The sequence below is a fragment of the Brassica napus genome, chromosome A9, assembly GCF_020379485.1.
Source record: "Brassica napus cultivar Da-Ae chromosome A9, Da-Ae, whole genome shotgun sequence".
Lineage (NCBI taxonomy): Eukaryota > Viridiplantae > Streptophyta > Magnoliopsida > Brassicales > Brassicaceae > Brassica > Brassica napus.
In genome coordinates, this window is record NC_063442.1 from 15,352,581 (window position 1) to 15,378,350 (window position 25,770).

The window sequence follows — 25,770 nt, forward strand, 5'->3', positions numbered from 1 at the left end:
GTTGATTAGGAAGCTAGACATATGTACTTTAAAAAATCTAATTTTGCTGGTCTTGTTTGTTGGAGTTTTCCTACAGCTCCATCGAGTCGGAGTCAAAAAGTTTAATTATAAGCCGATTGTAATAATGTTCTAGTGATTAAATGAAGTATTTGAAAATTCCGTCTCTTTTGCAATATATATATGGACTGTTTTGGGTGGTTTCTTGATTTCCCTTGTATGCACTTCAACCTATTATCATCGATAGCTTCACACTACTGCTTTATTCTTGTTGATAAGTTTGTATGCTCTTACAGTCTCAAGTGTCGAATTTCAATTCTCACGGAATGCGCAGAAATAGAGCTGGTTTCATTGCTGGAGTTTTTTGTGGTTTTGCTAAATACCGAGAGAGATGACCGAGTTTCTCAGAGTTCACATTATTGGTAAGCATCTTTTCAACCGAAGGATATATTTGCTTTACGTTATTTAAACATTATATCTTTTTTTTACGCAGATACTGATAGCGGATTAAAAACACAAGAAGAGTTATACTCTAAAAGCTTTTCTTTAGATAGAAATAGTCAAGTAGATAGAAAAGCAAATAGCCATGAAATTTTTATTATGTGCACCAAAAAAGTAAAAGGGAAATTGTGAGTTGTCACCAAAAGATTAAAGATTGATTAATTTCATACAGATTAGAGAGAGTTTGAAGGAGGCTGCTCAAAGAGGCAGCTAAGTGTTACAATAAATCTTCTCTCTTAGAGATATTTATACTTTACCAGACTTGCTTTTAAATCTAGATACATGTATTTTCTTCGTACATTGTATTGGGCTTCATCATACATTATACTACAAATTCACAACTATATCTTACATTCTTACTTTACAAGTGTTAGAGTTCTTAACATATAAAAATATTCAATCATTTCTTGAAAGAATAAATTATAGTGAATATATAAACACTAAGAGCAGAAGATACCAAGACCACAAGCGCCAACACGGTATGAATGGCCAATGAGCTACCACAAGAGAGTAGTCCGAGACGGAGCTGAATAATTTCAACCATTGACAACAGAAGGAACACACATCCCAATATGGATCCACCCGCTGCACCAACCACACCTAGACGAAGCAGACCACAATCGATATCTGCTTTAAACACCTCGTCTGTTTCTTTACTGTTCAACAAGTTGATGGTTAGCTTCAGCCCTTGAGCCACGAGGGATGAGAAGAGGAAGAATGCAAATGAGATGACTTCAAACACAACTAGGTCTCGTTCCACGTCTAGTCCCGCGTTGCACTCGGTACGGTTCGTGAGAGTGAGGTCACTCGGTTGGTCGAAAGAGATTCCAACAAAGACTGCAACGGTGAAGAGAGAATTTGCGTTGACTATCCCGTCGAGAGCAGAAATATGAACGCTTGTTGTTGAAGCGGTTGAGGTGTTGCTGACACTGTTGTTGCTGTTATGGTTGCTGCTGGTCTCTATGTCGGAATCTGCCATTTTCTAACGGTAGTGGATTTAATTAATAATTAGTGGATTCTTCTTTTAAGATGGGATCATTTCTTCTGTTGTGTTATAATGATTTAACAATGTGGTTTATGAGTGGGTGGGGGTTTGGTATAGAACGATTAGCCTTGAGAAAACGATAGTTGTGATGTTTAGTGACTAATGTAACCATTTTCAAGTCATTACGGAAGTAACGATAGTTGATCGCACCTTCTTCCTTTGGGTATGAAAGTAAAGGCTTCTTCTAGTGCACAACAATGTTGTAACAGATTTACACGTTAACCATATTCTTTTTGCCGGTGGTAAAGTAATCGTGTTAGGACTATGCTTATGCTTGATAAGCACAAAAGTCTAATACCATAATCAGATGATTGATGTTGCAGGGAAACCAGTCTTGATGTTTACGTTAGGGAATATAGCTTAATCTGTGAAAGCACCGTAGCCTAATGGTTAAGGTTTAAAGGTTTCTACACCCAAGTCTAGGGTTCGAATCCCAGACTATGCAATTTATTGCAGATACATGAAATTCAGGTTTTAAATTCCAGAGAGAGCGTTTTATTAAACAATTATGCAGATTACAAAGGAAAGGCTTGCAAAGGATCTTCAACATGGTGCAAGTAAATCTGGCCATGCGTGGATCTTCATAGGACGGCTAAGGTGATGCAGTTAGGCATAAGTCTTCATAAGGCAGATAGTATTGTCGATTGTCGAATCATCTATGTAATCTTTTCCATATCATAATTGTAAGATCATAATAAATCAGCGTTAAAAAAAAGACTATAAAGAGATATTTATGAAATTCGGGCCGAACACAATCTATATTATTTAAAAGCCAGAAGCCTATGCTTCTACTGCTTCCCATTAATAATCATATTAATGTGATTGTGGAGTTATCAAACCCCTCTTCGCCTCCCATTACTTGAAGACGTATTAATGTGATTGTACAATACACATATTGAAGCCATGACCATCAGTTTTAGAATTTCGCTTTCTACCATGTTTCATTATTTTCTTATTTTTAGTATATGATATATGGATCATATGATATACATTTTAGAAACTATTTCTTCAAACCCCAAAAGTAACTTACAAGCCCCATAATATTTTTGATTGGTAAGTCGATTTCAACGATTATTTTTACCAATCTACATGCCCGACCTAATATGATAATATGCCTAAAAAGATATCATTCTTATTTGTAACCTATATATAAAAAAATTACATGGGAATGCATATTGTAATAAAATTTGACGCCTAAAGTCTTTGTTTGCTAGGATTTAAGTCAGTTGCATACAGTGTGAATCTAGACCATTTACTTAATGGATGCACGATTGTTAATAAAAACAAAATTGTTCATGAGAAGGTTTGAAACTAGGAATGAATGGGTGCACAAGTTTTCTTTTACCATCTGAACTAGCTAAATTCTAATGGTATTACACACAAAATTTAGGTAATAAAATAATTGTGGGTGCACGTGCCTCCAGACTTTATAGGGAGGGTGGCTTCGCAACTGGTTGCATACCTTGTTAGTCTAAGTTAAAAAAGTTTATGCATAAACACTATATCTGTAACGACTCATTTACGGCCCAGAAAAATTCAGCCCATTAAAGCCCAAGCAATTTCCGAAGGCCCAAAGAGTTTGTCTATAAAGACCCACCATCCATCTTTCTGCAAGAAAAATCAGAAGTTTAGAAAAGAAAGATAATAAAGAGAAAGAGAGAGAGATAGTTTAAGAAGAAGAAGAAATGAGAATCCTTTGCATGGACTGAGCCACCGTCGGAGATCAATGGAGCCACCACACCCTAGGGTCACGCCAGCTTGTCACCAGCGTTCGCAGCCCAAGGTAAGCCGGAAAAACCGCCGTGCATTTGAGTTAAGTTTCGGCCGTTTTGGTAAATCATCGATAACTTCCAAACCACTGAGAATCTCGTGCATGCAAAGCCATCATCGTGTTCCTCTCGTCGAAACAACGCCGTAGCCACCAACCTCGCCGACGCAGGAAATTGCATCCGTCATCGTCGCCGCTGTGCTTCTCCGTCGCCGTGCCGCCGTTCTCCGTCGCCGTGCCGCCGTTCTCCACCGCCAGTGTATGCCGTCGTCCGCTGCCAGTAAGCTGCCATCTATTCCCGCCGGCCGGTGACCCTCGCCTGTGACGACTCAGTGAATCAACTCGGTGACTCGGTCAACCGGGTTGGTTTGACTGGTTTAATCGGTTTAAAAACAATTGCGTTTCGGTTAGAGTAAACCGGTCGGTTAGGGTAAACCGGTCGGTTAGGTCAAATTGATTTCTGGTCAAGGGTTGACCGGGTTGACCTTTGACCAGCGGATTGACTTTTGTGTAACTTTGACCGAACCCGTTTTAAACCGTTCGAAGGTCGTTATGACTCAGAATTTCGTCATGGTTTCAGATTTGGAGTCTATTTGAGCAGTTGGAGTTCATAGATACCACTTCTCTTCATTGCTAAAGTGAGGGCTACTCCGTTAAATCCCGAGCTAGTTTAGTACTATAGTTATAAAAAGTTTAGTTTCGAACATGATCCGTCTCTGTGAATCGAGTCTGTTGGAGTCTTGATTGTTGATTGTATTGTTGATTGTAAACCGGAAATAGGATAATAGAAGATTCAACGGTTGTGTGAAATGATTGATGTTAAAGACTGTTATATATAAGTACTAGGGTCGGTCTGTGCTACGCGGGATGTCTATATTTATGTTATGAAAATTTGTTCATTGTTTAATGGTTTTGGGATTTTCAATATACGGTTGTTTATGCGTATGGAATTTGTTTTTTTCACTGATGAATAATATAGATTACTGAATTTTTTTATTATGACGGTAAATTATTATTCATGTAAATGGAAATCATTAACATTATTGTATTGTATTTCGAACATTTTGGGAAGTTTAAATTTGATATACATCAATCTTATGCATTGGTGGTGAAAGATATGGTTGCATGGCAATGAGTTGACAATCTCTCCTATTACAATATTGTCAATGCAAAGTTCATCTTCTTTTTCAAGTGTGGGTGTTCTAATAGTAGGGAACAAGATCACGATAGTGGGTTGTTCCAGCCGAGTGATCTGAGTTCTAGACCGCATTTCATCGCACTTGAATAGTTGTTCAGTTCTGCAATTAACATCCGATCATTGACCCTACGCCAGCTTCATTTAAATTGAATTCGAATTACCTAGGCATTCTTGTTACTCTTGTCACAATTAATTCTCAAAACCCACTTGTTTCTCAGCTTAACATTGAACTCATAAAAGTAAAGAGTAAACTGGTCTTCTGGATTGAATCTCAAATATTACAATTACCACTGTTAACTTGACAGTAGCAAGGATTCATTTTTAGTGTATCACGTGTGATATATAAATTTAAAGTGAGAATTTCTGTATTAATTATGGGAATGAGGTTCGGTAAGAATGAGATCAGTACATAGAAAAAAAGAGAGAGTAAACTACATGTGAATGGACCAACATGTGAAATGTAAGAACGCAAATGAAGTGTCACGATTCCTAAAGGTACATATATTCGCCTCCACGGACAGCATTCTCTGCGCCTTTCCTCTCTTCCTCGGCCTCTTTCTCCCTCTCTTTCCAGCTCTCGTACTTCTGATCATCTGTTGGTAACTCATGGCGGCATATAGGGCAAGAGTTATGCTCGTCCTATCACAGAGCACACAAACAGTTTGATCATAAGCTATGCAACTTTTAACAATAAATAAGGATGGGTTTTTTTCATTACCAGCCAAGGCTTTAGGCAAAGAAGGCGAAACGTGTGCTTGCATGGCAACTCTTGCATTTTGTCGCCGATGACCAGATTCTCCTTGTAGATGCAACATTCCACCACTGCTCTTAACGTTTTAAGCATTTCCTCACTGAAAACAATCACTGGAAGTTTCTTCACAACCTCTTTACTCGCCGGTGGAGCTCTCGGTGGTCCACCGTCTTCTAGTATCTGCATAAACATATCATATATATCTTAGCAAAAGACACTACCAATATCATATTGAAGGTTGGGGCTAAACAATATCGAAAACACATAAGAGCAATGCCAAAAAGATATTAAAATCTACCCCTGAGATGATATTGTCAAGACCATTGATGAATCTGCATCAAATTAGCTGTTTCCCGAAGAACGTTTCCAACATCAGCAGCATTAGAGGATTCACCAGCAACGATCGAAGAGAAAGCATACATGAGATTCTGCTGCACCAGCCACTGAGGCTGCGGCGGCTCACGATCAACCGTCAGATGTCCCTCGAAAGGGTAGCCTTGCGATCTCTCGGTCGGCTGATGATCCACTTCGGTTAGCTGCTCTTTCGCCTGTTCGATGAAAGATTTCAAGTGTTTCTTCTTAGAAGCATCAGAGACAAGCCGCTCAGCCGCAACCCAAAACCCAGTAGCTGTCTTTTGAGAGGAGAAAAGCAAACCTTTTTATATCCGCAGACACACCGTCTCTCAGAAGATAACCACACATTGAAGTAGAGATTGTGGCTAAAGGAGTTAAGAACATGTTTAATGAGATAGATCTGTAAGTGGTTGAGACGTTTAGTTTCGATTAATGGAAAGAAAGCCAAAAGACGCGATCAAAACCCTAACGAACAGTATCGTCACGACGCCTTAAGCAAATCTGTCTCTAGAACGGGGGAGAACACAAAGTGTGATGAAACGTAAATCCCGATGGAAGACGTATCGGGAGGCTGAGACTTGCTCGCCAGCGGGCCAAGTCATTTGAGCCCAAACACTAAACAAAGCCCATATCAATTGTAACTTCAGTTTAGTGAAACGGTGAGTTTGGAGATTGGGAAAGGTGTCGCGCTCTCTTTGCACAAATTGATGACGTGGCATCCGAGCCGGACCCCCTGAAAGTGATTTAAGGTCTTTTTTATATATAAAGATATATATATATATATAGTTATATAGTAGGGACTATGTGACGAGTGCGGGGGTTCAGAGATGTCTAAGCTATCGACGCACCAGGTGTGATGTTGTGCAGGGGCCAGAGACGTCTGAGCTAGTGATGCAGCGGGTGTGGTGCGGGGGTACAGGGAGGTACTAGCGACACAGCGGTGTGGTGCAGGGGTACAGTGAGGTACCAGCAACACAGCGAGTGTTTGTGCGGGAGTACATAGACATTGGTAATAGCGACGCAGCGGGTGGTTGTGCGGAGGTACATAGACAGACTGTACTAGCGACACATGGGTTATGCATATCCTTATGAAGAAATGCGTGGTGCACAGAGTGTATGTGTACTATAAGCTCATGGGTTGTAGTTGGAGAGTGCTCTAGGCACATATTGATTGTTCTGTGTGTGTGTGTGTGTGAATATTATTCACAAAATATATTTAAATATGAAAATACAAAAAGTAAATTTCAAGTTAATACTTTAGAATTTAATTAATGGAATATATATACTAACTAAATTTTAAAGTTTGTGAAAATTTATTCTCAACTATAATATTATCTATATTTCAATATTTTATTTATTTGGAATACAAAGAAAATTTAGAGACATTTAAATTTGAAAACATATTATCTGGATATTTTTTGTTTGGAAAATAGATGAATTAATGTGGAAACCGAAATTCGCACTGTCGATTTCCGTTTAAATTAGGAAAGTTAGCAAAGTGCTACTTTCCTAGAGGTCCCAGATATCTGCTAAACCACACGCCAAACAATCAGAACACGCAAGTAAAGACGAAAAGAAATAAGAAATCGTAGAAAAGAGCAAAAGGAGTTTTATTCCGGATTTGCGTATGAGCGTTACAACAAGGTGGAAGCCTCGGCTATGAGAGGTGTCAGCGGGATTCCTAGTTCTAACAACCTAAGACTGCAAAACCTAGTTGAGTCGCAGCCCGAAATAACAAAAACGGAAAGTTGCCTAGTTTCTCTAAGTGCTAAGTTTGCTCTGAAAAGGTCTCTCTTTTTGCCTCTCGCCTAGGACTCCTTATATACTCCGTCCAAGGTCGGTTTGAGCTTTTCTCTTCTTGCCCCTAAGCCGTCATAACTCGAAAATGGAGATAATCTATTTTTCTCGATCTTCATGATTATCTGCGGAAACTTAACATTTATCTGCGGAAACTTAACATTTATCTGCGGAAACTTGACATTTATCTTTTCTTGCGGACTAAGTATAAACCGCCATAGTATCTATGGGCTTTTCCTTAAAAAATCGTAAGTGGATTTCTAATCGCGTTTTAGACCTATTTGGGTTGTCTATCGATTCGAAACGTTTATCGCGATTTTTATCGATAAGAATGAATTTTTCACAATTTTTATCGTAAAGTTTAAATGATAACTTCAGTCGATGGGAGTGAGAAATGATATGACTGCGGTACATGGGAGTTAGCATTTGAGGAACAGACGAGAATGCACGTATTTGGGTCATACCCGTTGATCGATGTCCGAAACAGTTACGTAACGACCGGATCCGCGATGGATCAGTCGCCAACCAAACAAATGGCTTAGTCGGTCGCTACGTAGCGACCGATTTTTTACGGATCGGTTGCTACGTAGCGACCGACTCGTTGCGGATCGGTCGCTACGTAGCGACCGACCAAGAGGTTGTACGGATGAAATTCTAGTATAATTTTATAAATTACTTATGTAGTATATCACTTTGATTAGTTTAACATTCAGCCACAATATGCACATTTAACATATACAAACAATAAAAAATCGTCGATCAAATCATAAATATTGTTTATTTCAAAATGAAAAAAAATCTGCGTGGATGTACGGATAAAAATCTAGTATAATTTTAAAAATTGAATTTTTTTTATTAGGTAGGAATAGATTGAAAAAGAAAACTTATCTTATGATCATGAGATTAAGATTATAAAAATTATGTTAGAAACAAATTGAAAACAACGACTGTTCTCACTCTTGAATTTAATCGGCGTGTGATACTACTGAACTTCTAAAATTAAATAAGCTGATAACTTTCATGTGTATCTATATTTGTAAAAGAGGTTTATTTTACTTAGCATGCGTCTTCTAATCCACCACCGGTTATATACCATATAGTTCTGTCTATCATATATATAAAAAAATTTAAATCTACACTAAATATCAAATTTGGGTTTGTAGCAGCAAAAACAATTGATAGTTATAATCAGAACCGGCCATTGGACCATGCCAAGAAAGCATGAATTTTCGAGTAATTGATTTATCAAAAATTTCAGTTACAAATTTTCAAAATTTCTTTTGGTGTAGTAATATAATCTCAAGATTACAATCTTCTTCTATTCCGACCTTTCATAATCCTCTTTTTCTTTTCTTATTTTCAGAGAAGTAGCCAATTTTTTGTATGCTTCTAATCTTGGAATTCATAAATCGACACTGCTTATAATCAAAACCTTTTCATTGCATTAGATCAGTGGAGAATAGTTCCTAACTATTTTTAGTAGGGATAGAGTGAAAAACAGTTTTATCGAGAATATTTTAGTGACATTTTTTTCCCTTTTAATTAAACTTATTTTCTACCAATCAAATGAAACTAACTTTGATCTTTTTTACTCCTATTATTGTTTTGTTAGAGGTTTATAGTTCACCTTACTCTCTCACTTATTATTGAAGTGAGAAATAAACTGTGTTGACATTTTTCTTACTCTACTTCTTTCTGATGGAGAGATAACATGTTTTTTTTTGAACACCAAAGATTTTCATTTAAATAGGGGAAAAGGTTTATGAGACACAAGGGCTTGGATCATAAAGCAAGCATGCCTTGGCTTATAAGTCCGCAGGCCCATTAAGATCTCTACTGATGAAAGTGAAACGACATGAAAAAAAAGAAAGAAGAAGCAATCGTGACGATATCCGCAAGCACTCCGTGGAGATCAAACGGTCGGCGTCCCGAAGATAAAGCTCTGATGAGCACTAGGGAATCTGATCGAAGCCAGATGTGGTTGATGTTGAGTTCCATCGCATGTAGTAGGGCGTGTCTAATTGCTAGGACTTCTGCCATGCAAGCAGAGGAGATATGGTCTTGGAATCGTGAGCCCTTGTTCCGTTCCGATCCGTCTTGATTTGAGAAGATCCAAGCTAAGCTTCCTTTTCTGGTTTACCTTTTCCAAGCTGCATTTGTATTACACAGGATCGTTTGAGGATGAAGGCGAAGCGGCTCTATTGGTAGATTACGCTTTGAGGTCGGGGGGGGGGGGGGGTGGGGCGATGGATTGGATATGTGCCTGGTCCCATTCTCTGATTGCAGTGATCGCTTTGAGTACTATTTCAAGGCCCGTCGATGTTTTCTTCTCGAAGAGGAGTTGGTTCCTCGATATCCAGATGAACCAGCAGATCCATGGAAAAGCATTGCTGGTGAAGCCATAAGGGGGGAGAGCTTTCCACTAGTAGGATGACATGATGGCTGATTTTATTGAGGTACATCGCTGCGCATCAAAGGAGTTTGACCACGGCCATAGACCCCAGACTTCTTGTGCAAATCAGCAGTGTAGTAGGAAGTGAAGGGTAGATTCTGGTTCTCCGCAGTGGAAACATGTAGTAGCAATTTGCATACCTCGATTCTGAAGATTCTCACCCGTGGGTAAGGCATTGTGTCCTATTTTCCAGAGAAACATCTTGAGCTTTGGTAGCATTTTCTGAGACCAAATATGCTTATTCCAGTTCCAGCCATCTGCATTCAGGTCACAGTCCAAGAGTGTTGGCGTCGATTGGATTTTTGTTGCTTGTAGGGAGAGCTAGCCTGATTTTGTGGTATATTCCCATGAGGGATGGTAGCTCCAAATGTGCGTGTTTGCTGCTCCAAACTTACTGGGTCGCAGGCTCTGGATATGAGCTGCTAGTTCAGGCATGAGGTTGCAGATTTTTGTTTGGTTCCATTCCTTAGTTTCACGGGAGAGGAGGTCTGAGACCAGCAGATCCTGATCTTCAAGCGAAGCTGGTCCAAAAGGTCGAAGATTTTTCTTGGGGTGAATCCAGGAGTCTTTCCAGATGCTAGTTGATTCTCCATCTCCTATGGCCTTGCTAAGATGTTGCACTAGGAAGTCTCTGCCTAGTAAGATACCTCTCCAACCATGGGAGGAAGATGGTGATTGCTCAACTATGAGAAAAGGAGAATTATTGCAGTATTTTCCTATTAGGATGCGAGATAGGAGACAATCAGGTTTTTTGAGTAGGTGCCACGATATCTTAGCAAGCAGGCCTGATTAAAGGCTTGGATATCACGGATATCAAGGAGAGATAACATGTTATGATACTTTAGTTGTGTGCAATTATGACCATGTTGAAAATTGTGTATATTTGTTGGTATACAAAAGTTTTGATGTGGAAATAGTTCGTTAAATCTTTTTTCTATTTAAGTTATTCTAAAATTTACCAATCATACTCCTAATTGGATGGTGAATTCAAATAGTTACCATCCAATTAGTAAATACTTCATATGTTCCTAAATGTATGATGTTTTAAAGAACTTTAATGTTTCAATATATAAGATGTTTTCATTTTTTTAGGTAACTTTTACTTTATTAAAAATTGGGCAATCAATCATATTTAATAATCTATTTTGTAATTGATTGAATATTATTAATTTATAATTTTAATATTGTTTTCTAGATAAAAATTAACTTTTTTAATATGTGTATTTTTAACTAAACATCTTATATTTTGGAATGGATGGAGTAAAACACTAACCCATTTAGTAATTGTCAGCTAGCACATTAGAGCATGTTCATCGCATGAACTCTTAAAATGGAGTTCTTAACAACAAAATATCATTAGTTTAGTATATTATAAATAAATTATTAAATTTTAATTAAAATTAAATACCTAAACTAATTAAAAGTTGCGAAGTGAAGAAAAGATGCAAGATTAAGTTAAGAGATGTCTTTTATATTTTTTAAATAAGAGACATATCTTAGTTCTTTTTTATACTTTTAATTACTTTTTTTATATTTTAAAAGTAAGAGACTTGATAAAAACCTTAGCTTTACAATAAACATGCTCTTAGCTTTGCTATCAATAAAATTAAAGTGAGACAAGAGCCGCCAATGTAATCCAAGTAGACTTGTATTGACAAGTGTATGGGTGGACGGATGTTGGTTAGGTGGCCAACATTTCTCAATCTCCCATCTGTAATCTCCACCGTATTTCTCAACCTTTTTTAATTTATTTATTTCATTAACCATCTTTTAAAGCTTTATATAAGTGTGTACGATGAGCAATATATCGCGTAGGCACACATGGCTTTGTGATTGTTTAATAAAAAGGTGCCACAATTATAGATAACAAAATCCAGAGGAGCAGATTCTATTCTTATTATTAGTTAGGTCATAACTACTGTCAAAATTTTCAAGAATGTATATCATTACCATTTATGCTTAGCGTGAGCTTTAATTATGAATCCTACTATTGAAAAAAAATAATCATCATGATGTAAATATGGAAATAAATTTCTAGAAAAAAAAACAAATGCAGAAATAATTTATTAAAATGTACAGTAAAAGTCCAATAAAATCAAAAGAAAATCAATTCTTCCTTAATCTTGGTAAGAAAATTCAATAAATAGCATTTTCATATATATATATTTTCTGGTATGAATTTATTGACATTTTTAAAAACGGAAGGAGCCCCTTTTTGGTTGCTCACTCTATTGCTCTCTCTCTTTGGTCAGTGTTCTCGGGGAAGAAGGTAGGAAGAGATCTGAAAGAGTCTTCTTCCGATGGGAACGCTACAAACATGGCGTAAAGCTTATGGAGCCCTGAAAGACACCACCAAAGTCGGCCTTGTCCGCGTCAACAGCGATTACGCCGTACGCGCTTCTCCCGATTTTCTCAAATCTTTGTTTATATGTATCTGATAGTCAATTCGAATATTTTTTTTCTTTTTAAAAACAATTTCATGTTGTTGTTATTTATAGGATTTAGATGTTGCCATAGTGAAAGCTACGAATCACGTCGAGTGTCCTCCCAAAGATCGCCATCTCAGAAGTGAGTGATTTCGATTTTCTTTTTGAATCCTTAAGATCTGTTTTAAAAAAAAAAAAAATCATTTCTCTATTTGTATCAGAAATCTTCGCAGCAACAGCAGTGACACGTGCTCGGGCTGATGTTGCTTATTGCATTCACGCCCTTTCCCGCCGTTTGCATAAAACTAGAAACTGGACGGTACTAGTTCTCACTTAAACGTCAATTTTATTTAAAAAAATATGTATATATATATGTATAAATCATTTAGTAATTGTTTGAAGACCAACCTTGCTCATTTTTGAATGATTACGATCCTTTAGGTTTTGAAATTGTGTTAAATAAAATAAAAGCATATGAATTGTGTTTTTTTTGGAAGCTGTTGATGAACTTATTTGCTTTATGCGTATCCTCTCTCTTGTTGTTGCTTCAACAGGTTGCACTGAAAACACTCATTGTGATTCACCGGCTTCTAAGGGAAGGAGACCCCACATTTAGAGAGGAGCTTCTCAATTTTTCGCAGAGAGTTCGGATTCTGCAGATTTCTAACTTCAAGGATGACTCAGGCCCTATCGGTTAGTTAGTTAGTTAGTTAGTTATCAACTCAGTGTTTCTGCTACATTTTTTGGATCAAAAGAGGTTTCTTATGGAGGGCATTGTTTTGGTTTCTATCACAGCTTGGGATTGTTCAGCTTGGGTGCGTACTTATGCATTGTTTCTTGAGGAACGGCTTGAATGCTTCAGGGTTTTGAGATATGATACTGAGGCTGAACCTCTTACTAAGGCTACCCCAGGCCACGATAAGGTATCACTTGTTTTCTTTGTCTTGCGTTTGAACCTCTTTTCTTATATATTATGGATTGGCAGGGGTACAGTAGAACCAGGGATTTAGATGGTGAAGAAATCTTGCTCCAGTTGCCAGCTTTGCAGCAGCTTCTCTATCGTCTCATCGGTTGCAGGGTACTTTCTTTTGTTATCTTATTTGTTTGTGGCTGCATTTGCTGATCAATGAACTGTCTTGCCCTTTTACTTCCTTTTATCAGCCAGAAGGTGCTGCTAACCACAATCATGTTATACAATACGCACTCGCTCTGGTAAAGTTATAATGATCCTGGTCATAGACTTATAATTTCCACAAGTGGGGACTGTTATTGGTGTTTTGCTCTGCAAAGCTCGAAAATTTCTTACCTTCTTTGTGATTGAATGATTGATAGGTGTTGAAGGAGAGTTTTAAAGTCTATTGTGCTATTAATGACGGAATCATCAATCTCATTGACAAGGTAGGTTTGGTTTGTATTTTTGCCATCATAGTTTAGCATGTCTCTCTCTATCTTATCTCCTTCCTCCCTACTGAGTTTTTCATTCATTCATTGCAGTTCTTTGAAATGCCTAAACATGAAGCCATCACTTCCCTTGAAATATACAAGCGTGCTGGTCAGCAGGTGATGTCTGTCTGCGTAGACTTCACTTGTGTAGTCACTTTCTTGTCTAACTAGAAATATAATAATTTTGCAGGCTCGTAGCCTTTCTGAATTCTATGAAGCATGTAAAGGATTGGAACTCGCTAGGAATTTTCAGTTTCCTGTGTTAAGAGAGGTACCATATTAGCGTTTCCTAACAACTTAAATGGATGATTATTACTTTGTACCTGTTACTTAATGCAATGCGTTGTTTTGTTTTTCTCCAGCCCCCACAATCTTTTCTTGCAACAATGGAAGAGTATATTAAAGAAGCACCTCGCGCTGTCGATGCCCCAGCTGAACCACTGGTATATTCATATCTTCTCATATTAATGATCCAGGAATCTTCGCCTTTAAGCCTCTTGCTAACGAAGTTGTCTACATCCAGCTTCTAACTTATAGGCCAGATGATGGACTTCCTGACCAAGATACGGAACCGTCTCATGAAGAACGTGAACTTGTGTTGCCTTCAGATGATGTAGTTCTTGCATCTGAAGACACAGAATATTCTCCACCGCCGCCTCCTTCAGCTACCACTCAGTCACAGAGCATCATTGATACAGATGATCTACTGGTGAAAATCCTATTGTTGTTGCTGTATGAGTGTTGATTTCCGTTGCTATTCTGAACTCTCAGGTTCTCTTTTGTTCAATTTTCCACGCAGGGTCTGAACACTTCCGCTCCCGATGCATCAGCGATCGAGGACCAAAATGCACTTGCTTTGGCCATAATCTCAAATGATGGTGAGCTTCTTGTTATATACCATCTCAATCATGTCCATAAGTCTCCTTCCAGTTTCTGGAGGTGATTCTACCCTTTATTGTAGCTGATTCATGTATGTTCTTGGTCTCTGTTTCCAGGAAACTCTTCAACGCCTCGTTCTTTTCAAGCAAACGATTACGACCCTACAGGATGGGAGCTTGCCCTGGTAACAACACCAAGCAACGACATCTCTGCAGCCACCGATAGGCAATTGGTATGCATTCTTCTCTTTGTTCATGTTTTAAACAGTAGAATGCACTTTCCGGCTAAAGATTTGGTTGGATAATTGGAACTTTTTGAGAAGCCACAGCAGTACGTACATGTGGAGAAAGTCTCCCAAGTTTACTATGAAAAGTCATCACATGCATTGTTTTATGGAAATTTTAAAACTTGATACTAGGAAGCTTGTCATTAGTAAATTGGTAGTTATGGAACCGTTAGAATAGAAAGTTGATTGTTAGTCTAACTAATCATTTAGGAGGATTACGGTAGACTAGAAGGCAATTTGGTTGTTATAGTGTGTATGTAGTTCATCAACATCTTTTGTAGACTAACCTTTCAAAAAACCATTAAATGTATAGGCTGGAGGGTTAGACACGCTTACACTGAACAGTCTATACGATGATGGAGCCTACATAGCCTCCCAACGCCCTGTCTACGGTGCACCAGCCCCCAACCCATTTGAAGTTCACGATCCTTTTGCAACGTCCAACGGTACTCCGCCACCTCAGCAGCCAGCTGTGAACAACCCCTTTGGTGCTTACCAGCCACCTTATGGGCAGCATCAACTACAACTAGCATTAGCACCAAACCCCCAATCCAATAATAATAGTAGTAATCCATTTGGTGATTTTGGGGAATTCCCGGTTTCACAGCAGCCAAACACCAGCGGGTTTGGTGATTTTGCGGTTAACCAACATAATAATCCGTTCCGCAGCACTGGTCTCATCTGATTATGTTTTCACGTGTTTATTTCTGGTGGAGAAGAGGTAGAGAGCGAATTGGTTTTTTTGTGTGACTTGTGAGTAATTGAATTCACATGATTTGTTTGATCAATGTTGTTCTTATTGATAGCTGGGAGATGATATGCATATATACGAGTAAATCCCTTTATTCGCATTCTTAAAACTTATGGGCTCTCGAACTACACACTCCTCTATTCTAATGGGCCTCATCTTTTGGTTCTCATTGCTTTTTTCCCCTTTGCGTCCATTGGAAACTCGACATGTTTTTACTTTAATGAACCAAACCACCGAATTATTTATTATCTTCCTTGTTCGTTTCGTAAACTGGACGCGGCATCCAGACGCAGACGCGGACCGATGTTCGTTTGGCGCGAAATAGAAGGTTAAGTTGGACGCGGCATCCAGATTAATTTTGAAAACTCATCCGGATTTTTTGGGATTTCTGGATGAGATGTTTGAACGCTTCCAACTACAGCAAGCTCATCCAAATATCCAAAATTTCCAGAATCGCGAACGAACAACATCTGATTGCTGTATCCAATTACTGCGTGCGGATGCCGCGTCTGGAATTCTCATCCAGTTTACAAAACGAACAGGGCCAAAGTTCAAATTCAGGGAGAATGTCGTAAATTGCACAAAATTTATCAGTTATCAACTGATCGCCTTCAGCCATGTCACTTGTTAGCAATCCAGCGGGATAACGTTCTGATAGTTCCGCAACCGTTAGATCAACCTCGTATTACCCTACCCGTCCGATCATCTTTAAACACAAAATATTTCTTTTTATTTAATCAAAAAGAAAACCAATTTTATTTTTTCAAAAATCCCTTTCTTTAACCCACACAGTTTCTCCGTTCAAGCAGCATTACAACTCTCTCTTCTTCCTTCCACTCTCTGTGCAAATTCATGTTTGAAATGGCGACGGAGCAGCATCCCATCTCTCTCCCACCATATCCTCAGGTATAATACAACTTAACCGACTCAGATCTTGAAATTGTAATCTCGATTTTTTTTAAATTTTTTTAACTATTCTAATTTCTGCGGGAATTAGATGATCATGGCAGCGATCGAAGCATCTAACGACGCAAACGGATGCAACAAAACGGCGATCGCGAAGCACATTGAGTCAACTCAGTCCATTTTACCACCGTCTCACTCGACGCTTCTCAACTACCATCTCAACCAGATGAAACAATCAGGCCAGATCGTGATGGTGAAGAACAACTACATGAAACCAGATCCACATGCTCCGCCCAAGCGTGGACGTGGCCGTCCTCCGAAACCTCAGGGAGATTCGAGCCACGTGGCGATCCCAGCTCCTTCGGTTTCTCCGCCTAGGACTAGAGGTCGTCCTCCTAAGGCGAACGATTCTTCTTCAGAGGCGAAATCAAAGGTATCGCCGAGTGTTCCTGGGACGCCACGAGGACGACCTCCGAAGAAGGCGAAGAAAGAATCGGAGAAGGTTAAAGAGGCCACGTCGGTCTCAGCCTAGCAATGGTGAGCGTCGGGGTCGTGGAAGGCCACCGAAAGTTAAACCAAGCTTCATTTAGAAACTTTAGCAATTTTTAACCTTTTAAATAAAATACAGTATTTCTCTTCATTTTCGGTTTTAGTATTTCTTAATGGTTAATTGTGTTGTGTTTGTTGTTATTAAAAAAATAGGGGATGAGTAGAGAAAATGACGTATGATGAGAATGTAACTCGAATTTGCATGTGGTGTAATGTGAACTAGATTTTGACCCGCGCAGGCGCGCGGGTGTATATTTTGAAAAATATGTTGATATTTGTTTTTCATGTAATTATTGGGATTTGGAAAAATGAATTCGAGAAACATAACCGATACCGATCCAAAAATATAGTACCAAACCCGAACATAAATTGATTAAATATTCTAATTATTCAAAATTTTGTTATTTAGAGAACCGAATCTGATCCGAACCGAAGTATTTGAGTATCTGAATTTATCTAAAAATAGATTTATATACTTATATATATTAATTATTTTAAGATTTAACGTATATAAAACATCAAAATGATACTTTTAAATTGGTTTAAATACTTGAAAATATATATAGATAGTCAAAAGTAAATATCTGAAATAGTTAAAGTATACTCAAATCACCAAAAATACTAAAAATAATTATTGATTCCGTATCCAAAATTTTAAATCAAGCCAATTGATATGTTAAGCTTAAGTATTATGACATATGTTATTCAAATTTATACGTAATATATTATTTTATTTATACATTTTGAGAAATTTAAAATAAATAATAATTTAAGACTTTAAAAATAATTTAAATTAGTTATCCAAACCCAAACCAAACCCGCAAAGATCCAAATCGAACTCAAACCAAAATTTAGAAACATTCTAATAAGGCTGAAATCTTTGACCCCGAAAACCCGAAATACAAACCGATCAGAACCAAACCCGTATGGGTACCCAAAAGCCCATCCTTAGTCATTATTATATATCGTATTTTATCATCATATAATTAATCGTATTTTATATGTACCATCATATAAGTAATCATATAATTAATAGTATTTTATACATACCATCATATAAATAATTACATAGATTATACTTTTAAAACTTAATATGAAATATAAAAACCATAATTTGAGTTGGTATTTCAAATTGGGCTTTGTATTATATTTTTATTATATATATTGACAATATTTTTTTATAATGGTTATTGAAAAATAGTTTAGTAAAAATCCATTTTTGAATATATATATTTTTTTGAATCAATTTTTGATATAAATCAAATTTGAATTATTATTTTGATTTGAAATATGTATATAAAGTTTAAATTTTGTTTTATGGTTAGTTTAGAAAAAAAATTTAGGCAATTAGATTGACCCATTTTGGTATATTTTAAAAGTGGCCTAGATAACTTTCAATTTTTTTAAAAAACATAAGCCCATTATTTTTTTTCTTAATATTACTATCCTTGTTTTCAAACAAAAATAATTTTTTTTAAAAGACTACAATCCATGTTTCCAAACACTCCAAATTTTTTAATAGTCCTATTCAAGTCTCCAAACACTACAATGTTCGGGTGTATATTTTGAAAAATATGTTGATATTTGTTTTTCATGTAATTATTGGGATTTGGAAAAATGAATTCGAGAAACATAACCGATACCGATCCAAAAATATAGTACCAAACCCGAACATAAATTGATTAAATATTCTAATTATTCAAAATTTTGTTATTTAGAGAACCGAATCTGATCCGAACCGAAGTATTTGAGTATCTGAATTTATCTAAAAATAGATTTATATACTTATATATATTAATTATTTTAAGATTTAACGTATATAAAACATCAAAATGATACTTTTAAATTGGTTTAAATACTTGAAAATATATATAGATAGTCAAAAGTAAATATCTGAAATAGTTAAAGTATACTCAAATCACCAAAAATACTTAAAATAATTATTGATTCCGTATCCAAAATTTTAAATCAAGCCAATTGATATGTTAAGCTTAAGTATTATGACATATGTTATTCAAATTTATACGTAATATATTATTTTATTTATACATTTTGAGAAATTTAAAATAAATAATAATTTAAGACTTTAAAAATAATTTAAATTAGTTATCCAAACCCAAACCAAACCCGCAAAGATCCAAATCGAACTCAAACCAAAATTTAGAAACATTCTAATAAGGCTGAAATCTTTGACCCCGAAAACCCGAAATACAAACCGATCAGAACCAAACCCGTATGGGTACCCAAAAGCCCATCCTTAGTCATTATTATATATCGTATTTTATCATCATATAATTAATCGTATTTTATATGTACCATCATATAAGTAATCATATAATTAATAGTATTTTATACATACCATCATATAAATAATTACATAGATTATACTTTTAAAACTTAATATGAAATATAAAAACCATAATTTGAGTTGGTATTTCAAATTGGGCTTTGTATTATATTTTTATTATATATATTGACAATATTTTTTTATAATGGTTATTGAAAAATAGTTTAGTAAAAATCCATTTTTGAATATATATATATTTTTTTGAATCAATTTTTGATATAAATCAAATTTGAATTATTATTTTGATTTGAAATATGTATATAAAGTTTAAATTTTGTTTTATGGTTAGTTTAGAAAAAAAATTTAGGCAATTAGATTGACCCATTTTGGTATATTTTAAAAGTGGCCTAGATAACTTTCAATTTTTTAAAAAAACATAAGCCCATTATTTTTTTTCTTAATATTACTATCCTTGTTTTCAAACAAAAATAATTTTTTTTTTAAAAGACTACAATCCATGTTTCCAAACACTCCAAATTTTTTAATAGTCCTATTCAAGTCTCCAAACACTACAATGTTCGGGTGTATATTTTGAAAAATATGTTGATATTTGTTTTTCATGTAATTATTGGGATTTGGAAAAATGAATTCGAGAAACATAACCGATACCGATCCAAAAATATAGTACCAAACCCGAACATAAATTGATTAAATATTCTAATTATTCAAAATTTTGTTATTTAGAGAACCGAATCTGATCCGAACCGAAGTATTTGAGTATCTGAATTTATCTAAAAATAGATTTATATACTTATATATATTAATTATTTTAAGATTTAACGTATATAAAACATCAAAATGATACTTTTAAATTGGTTTAAATACTTGAAAATATATATAGATAGTCAAAAGTAAATATCTGAAATAGTTAAAGTATACTCAAATCACCAAAAAAACTTAAAATAATTATTGATTCCGTATCCAAAATTTTAAATCAAGCCAATTGATATGTTAAGCTTAAGTATTATGACATATGTTATTCAAATTTATACGTAATATATTATTTTATTTATACATTTTGAGAAATTTAAAATAAATAATAATTTAAGACTTTAAAAATAATTTAAATTATTTATCCAAACCCAAACCAAACCCGCAAAGATCCAAATCGAACTCAAACCAAAATTTAGAAACATTCTAATAAGGCTGAAATCTTTGACCCCGAAAACCCGAAATACAAACCGATCAGAACCAAACCCGTATGGGTACCCAAAAGCCCATCCTTAGTCATTATTATATATCGTATTTTATCATCATATAATTAATCGTATTTTATATGTACCATCATATAAGTAATCATATAATTAATAGTATTTTATACATACCATCATATAAATAATTACATAGATTATACTTTTAAAACTTAATATGAAATATAAAAACCATAATTTGAGTTGGTATTTCAAATTGGGCTTTGTATTATATTTTTATTATATATATTGACAATATTTTTTTATAATGGTTATTGAAAAATAGTTTAGTAAAAATCCATTTTTGAATATATATATATTTTTTTGAATCAATTTTTGATATAAATCAAATTTGAATTATTATTTTGATTTGAAATATGTATATAAAGTTTAAATTTTGTTTTATGGTTAGTTTAGAAAAAAAATTTAGGCAATTAGATTGACCCATTTTGGTATATTTTAAAAGTGGCCTAGATAACTTTCAATTTTTTTAAAAAACATAAGCCCATTATTTTTTTTCTTAATATTACTATCCTTGTTTTCAAACAAAAATAATTTTTTTTTAAAAGACTACAATCCATGTTTCCAAACACTCCAAATTTTTTAATAGTCCTATTCAAGTCTGCAAACACTACAATTTTGTACTTGAGTTTTAATAAGATAGATGTTGGAGAAATTATTAACATTGTCATTCAATATTTAGGAATTAGGTTTTGTTGTTCCTTTCGGTCTCAGCAGGAATTAGGCTTCTCAAATGATAACAACAACTTGGAAATATATATATAAAACTTGAATTAATGTGTTATGAGTTATGAACAAAACTTAGAAGATGAAGAGGGCCTGTCATGGACATGCACTGGACCTAAGTAGTACAGTGAAATAGAACTTCGAAGTATATATATTTTGATATTAGTAAATCATGCTTAAGCCTGCTGCTCAAAGGGGGATTTTTTTTGGATAAAACATATTTGAGTAGGCCAATACTCATATTATTATTATTTTTATCAGTATTCATAATATCTATCCAACTTAACATTGAGAAAACTAGTTTTAAAAGTATGTAGTCTACTCATAAAGTACGAATATTCTAAGCAAGCATGTATAAAAAGACTTCCAAGTTGCGACGAGCGATCGTTTCTCATTACCAGTAACATCCTTTCATAAGTACACAAATACCGGCATGTAGTGAACAAAACCTGTGAATTTGGGACAGTGATCTCGTGAACAAAAGAGAAGACGTTTTTGTTTGTTTGGAACGACTCGCGCGTGGGTCCATTAACAAACAAACAAAAATATTAAATGGGTATGAACACATCGATTTTTTGGTCTCGTGGATTGCCCTACTCATTTCACGGGTCGAGAAAAGAAGAAAAAAACACATCAAAACTCATAACCACTTCATATGACTGATCTTTTTTTTTTGGTCGACATACTACTGTGATCTATATCTACTATTGTAGTATATTCATATGTACAATTTGTATATTTTATAAGAAAATTAGCTACGTACTTTCCTTGTAAAATGTTGTACATAAATTACTTTTAGAAACTTGAACTTATTTAAGGAAGTTAAAAACATATAGTAACGTTTAATGCAGTCATTTAAGGATGGCAAGGCGAATAAGAAAAACTAACATGATGTAAATACACTTAAATGGAGGTAATAAACGAATTTTGCATTTTATCTCTTCAATTATCCGAAATTTACTTAATTAACTACTTTACAAATACTAAGAAGTTAATGGAGGCAAGTACGCACCCGTATGGACACACCTTCCTTAGGGCATCTCCATCCATACTCTATTTTTTTCTCTAAAATGGAGTAAAAGTAAATATGGAGTAAGAAATGCTCCAATCCAACTCCATATCTCATTCCATAATGAAATTTACTCCATAAATGGAGTAATCTCTTTTTTGTTTGTTCATCACTTCATAATGGAGTGAGAAATGGAGTAGAGTTGGAGCAATTTTACTCTATTTTCACTTTTACTCTATTTTGAAGAAAAAAATGGAGTTTTACATTGGAGATGCTCTTACTGGATCATCCCCTGTAATTGTATATACATATATTCCTATATATACATGCAGTTTAGTCAAAGAATGGTGTTACGTGTATTACCATACTCTTGATAATTGCATGATAACACTACTAAAGAGACTGATTTAACTTCAATTGGTCTTTTACACTACAATTTTTTTGTAACTTGTCTTCTACACTATAATTAGTTAAGCCTTACCTTATTATGATCTTTTGAGAAAAGTAAGATTTGTTTTTGGGGGGGGGGGAGGGGGGGGGGTGAGGGGTTCCAATTACACTTATATGTCTTCAAACTGATCGAACTTTAGAGCATTAGTTAAGTTTTCCCTCGCTAAAATAAATTATAAGAAAATAAAGAAGGATAAAGTGAAAAGAGAAATGAATTTATTTTTAAGAAATTCAAACTCATCAAATTGTGTTTTATACATGTCATTTTTCAATAATCAATATACTTAGTGATAAAAAAATTAAATAAAAAAAATCTAGTGGATCTCGTACTAGTACTGATGCTCTTAGCTATTGCTATACTTTACTTTGGAATTGTGAAAGTTAATAAGTTATTTCTTGTTACTATTTTGACCTAACAAAACATACAAAATCTGGCAATTTAACATCTATCTAAACCCACATTAAACTCATATCAAAACAAAATCCCCTAGTTGATACAACAATTCATCAAATCATAAGCATATTTAAAATTAAACAGAGTCAAAGCAATGAAACATGAACTCCCTACTACCTTTTCCGAAGCCTCCACTAAACTTTCATTTCTTTCTCACACACCACTATGAAAATGAAACCCATAAAATACTGAAAAATCAAAAGATACCTTTAACAATGTAAAAAAGATATCAAAAGAAAATTTTAAATTAAAGTTAAAAACTCTTCATAATCTCATCTCATGGGGCTCCATTGTTGCCATAAGTGTTAACAAGCGCAAGAGCATTACTAGTAAACCTTTTCAGTTTGTTCACACGATCATAAACGGTCGTCTTGATCTCTCCTGCTTCATCCATTTCTTCATATTCGTCCGTACACGTATCCTCATACGTCAATGCTGCACTCATCCACGTCTGCACGTCATTCACCTGTGAACTAAACGTCTCCCCTGATGAAGGAGCCGCCGCAACGCGGCTCATGTTGCGTAGTGTTCGGAGAGAGTCTCTAATGGAACCAACTGCCTCATCTAAGTATGAAACACAGTCTTGGACTTCGGCGGCGGAGCGTGAGAGCTTGGAGAGAAAAGCCAGCGTGGATTTTGCTTTTGAGAGGGACACTCCGGTTGCGATCTTTGCTAGCCTCGCGGGACTGTCTTGAACGATGGAGGCGTAGCCGGCGAGAGAGTTGAAGCAGAGGTCTTGATAGAGAGTAGCGTTGCAGCTTGTTCGGATGAAATCTAGATCGTTGGTTGTGGCGTTTAGTCGTGGAGGGGAATGAGCGGCTGAAATTGATCGGGAAATGAAGAGAAAGGTGGTGAAGAGAAGAAACGTCGCCGTATGGCTCTGGCTAACCATTTTCACTGTTTGTTTTTGTTGGGGTTTCTTGCTCCGGTAAAGATTTTAGTTGAGTGGGGCTGTTTATGTAGGCCTAAGGGATATGGTTTGATTTAACATTTTATGTAGGCCTAAGGGATATGGTTTGATTTTAACAGTAGAGTAATTTTATTAATTTATTTAGATATTAATTTACAAAAGTTTTATTATTTAGATTTCTTATTTTAAGATATATTTATTTAAAGATTAAAAAATATATTTGATTTTAATGTATAAACTTTAATTGTTATTTTTTGAAATTTGACATGTATATGAATTTTATTATATTATTTGGTGTATATAATATATATTGTATAGAATTTAAATGTGATTTTAAATATAATATTACTAAATCTCATCAAAAATATATTAATTGTTAAGAAAATATAAATATAATTTCATTGTGAGTACAAAACAAATAATATAATAATAGGTTCTTAGTTATATCAAATATGTATACATATAAATTATTAATTTATAATTTTAATGAGACTATATGTTTACATAAAATTTTCTGAAAAACTTTTATTTTATTATTTTATTGATTTGTGTCAAATTTTGAACCGGCTCAAGTTGAGACCGGTAAAATTTATTAATTTATAGAGATTATTAATTTATCGAGTATTAATTTATAGATGTTATATTGTATTAACCTTCTTTGTTTTATGTATTCACTAGATTGCCACCAGTAGCATATCTATAAACTAAAAATGGAAACGCATTAAACTAATAGGGAATGAGATCGGGCAGTACCCAGTTGCAACTTGCAAGTAATACGGTTAAGACCTCAAGATCTTTCCATTTAACAGCACCTTAGGGTAATAAAAAGAAACTTGAAATGAATCTCTTCAATCAACTGAGATTTACTTAACAAATTTACAATGATTTCAAAGTTTAACGAGGGCAAGTGCATCCACACCTTCCCTTACTAGATCCGTCCCTGCTATTAGTCATTTGGTCTGATGTCTTGAATTCACGAAATATGTTTTAGCCTATAAGTATAAGACCAATATACAGTTTTCGCACTACTAGGAATATACATGGTTCTGTTTTTTTTTTTAATATAATTCCAAATCAATACATTAGCACAAAGCTGGCTAATTTATTGGGCTCTAATAATAAAGGAGTCGTATGCTATATGGTATCTTAACCAACTTGTTATAAGTTTGTGACGAAAAAAACTTGTAGTAATCAGAGTAACCTCGCATTTTCCTATTAAAAGTTGTGTTTCATATTTTAATAGTATAGAATTTTAACATTTATGATAGCTTATACGATTTTCATGATAAATTTTTAAGATTTTCTCATAGTATATTATTATAAGGATGTCAAATGAATTATTCACGTCTAAATGAATATTTTATTTCTTTGGACATTGATGATTTAAAGTCAAATAGAATCATATAAAAATAAGAATTAGGATATTATAATCCTGATAATAAAACATAACATGTGCTGTTTTGACTAAAAATGTGATTTCTAAGCTTTGATAGAATTTTTATTTTTATTTTTTTTTGCTTTTATAGAAATTATGAGTAGGGTTTAAGTTAAGATTTGAAA

At 34.8% G+C, this 25,770-nt stretch overlaps 4 protein-coding genes and 1 pseudogene across 4 annotated transcripts; 2 read left to right on the top strand and 3 right to left on the bottom strand.

Moving 5' to 3' along the window:
• Positions 1 to 629: 629 nt before the first annotated feature.
• LOC106449262 lies at positions 630 to 1,750 on the bottom strand. The gene has a single exon (XM_013891045.3). The coding sequence runs from the start codon at positions 1,475 to 1,477 to the stop codon at positions 899 to 901; it is 579 nt and encodes a 192-aa protein (XP_013746499.2). The 5' UTR covers positions 1,478 to 1,750; the 3' UTR covers positions 630 to 898.
• An 818-nt stretch (positions 1,751 to 2,568) lies between these two features.
• Positions 2,569 to 6,621, bottom strand: LOC106447961 (annotated as a pseudogene).
• A 5,388-nt stretch (positions 6,622 to 12,009) lies between these two features.
• On the top strand, positions 12,010 to 15,748 carry LOC106445424 (putative clathrin assembly protein At2g01600). Its single transcript, XM_013886981.3, has 15 exons — positions 12,010 to 12,253; positions 12,362 to 12,431; positions 12,511 to 12,608; positions 12,844 to 12,982; positions 13,085 to 13,212; positions 13,275 to 13,367; positions 13,451 to 13,501; positions 13,622 to 13,687; positions 13,784 to 13,849; positions 13,923 to 14,003; positions 14,095 to 14,175; positions 14,256 to 14,441; positions 14,532 to 14,610; positions 14,728 to 14,843; positions 15,211 to 15,748. Exons 1-15 carry the CDS (start codon positions 12,164 to 12,166, stop codon positions 15,580 to 15,582), a joined length of 1,716 nt encoding a protein of 571 aa, XP_013742435.1. The 5' UTR covers positions 12,010 to 12,163; the 3' UTR covers positions 15,583 to 15,748.
• Positions 15,749 to 15,911: 163 nt separating this feature from the next.
• Positions 15,912 to 17,379, top strand: LOC106447960 (HMG-Y-related protein A). The gene is made up of 2 exons (XM_022713448.2): positions 15,912 to 16,554; positions 16,646 to 17,379. Exons 1-2 carry the CDS (start codon positions 16,501 to 16,503, stop codon positions 17,084 to 17,086), a joined length of 495 nt encoding a protein of 164 aa, XP_022569169.2. The 5' UTR covers positions 15,912 to 16,500; the 3' UTR covers positions 17,087 to 17,379.
• Positions 17,380 to 23,293: 5,914 nt separating this feature from the next.
• On the bottom strand, positions 23,294 to 24,338 carry LOC106404635 (pectinesterase inhibitor 10). Its single transcript, XM_013845338.3, has one exon. The coding sequence runs from the start codon at positions 24,190 to 24,192 to the stop codon at positions 23,578 to 23,580; it is 615 nt and encodes a 204-aa protein (XP_013700792.2). The 5' UTR covers positions 24,193 to 24,338; the 3' UTR covers positions 23,294 to 23,577.
• Positions 24,339 to 25,770: the final 1,432 nt, after the last annotated feature.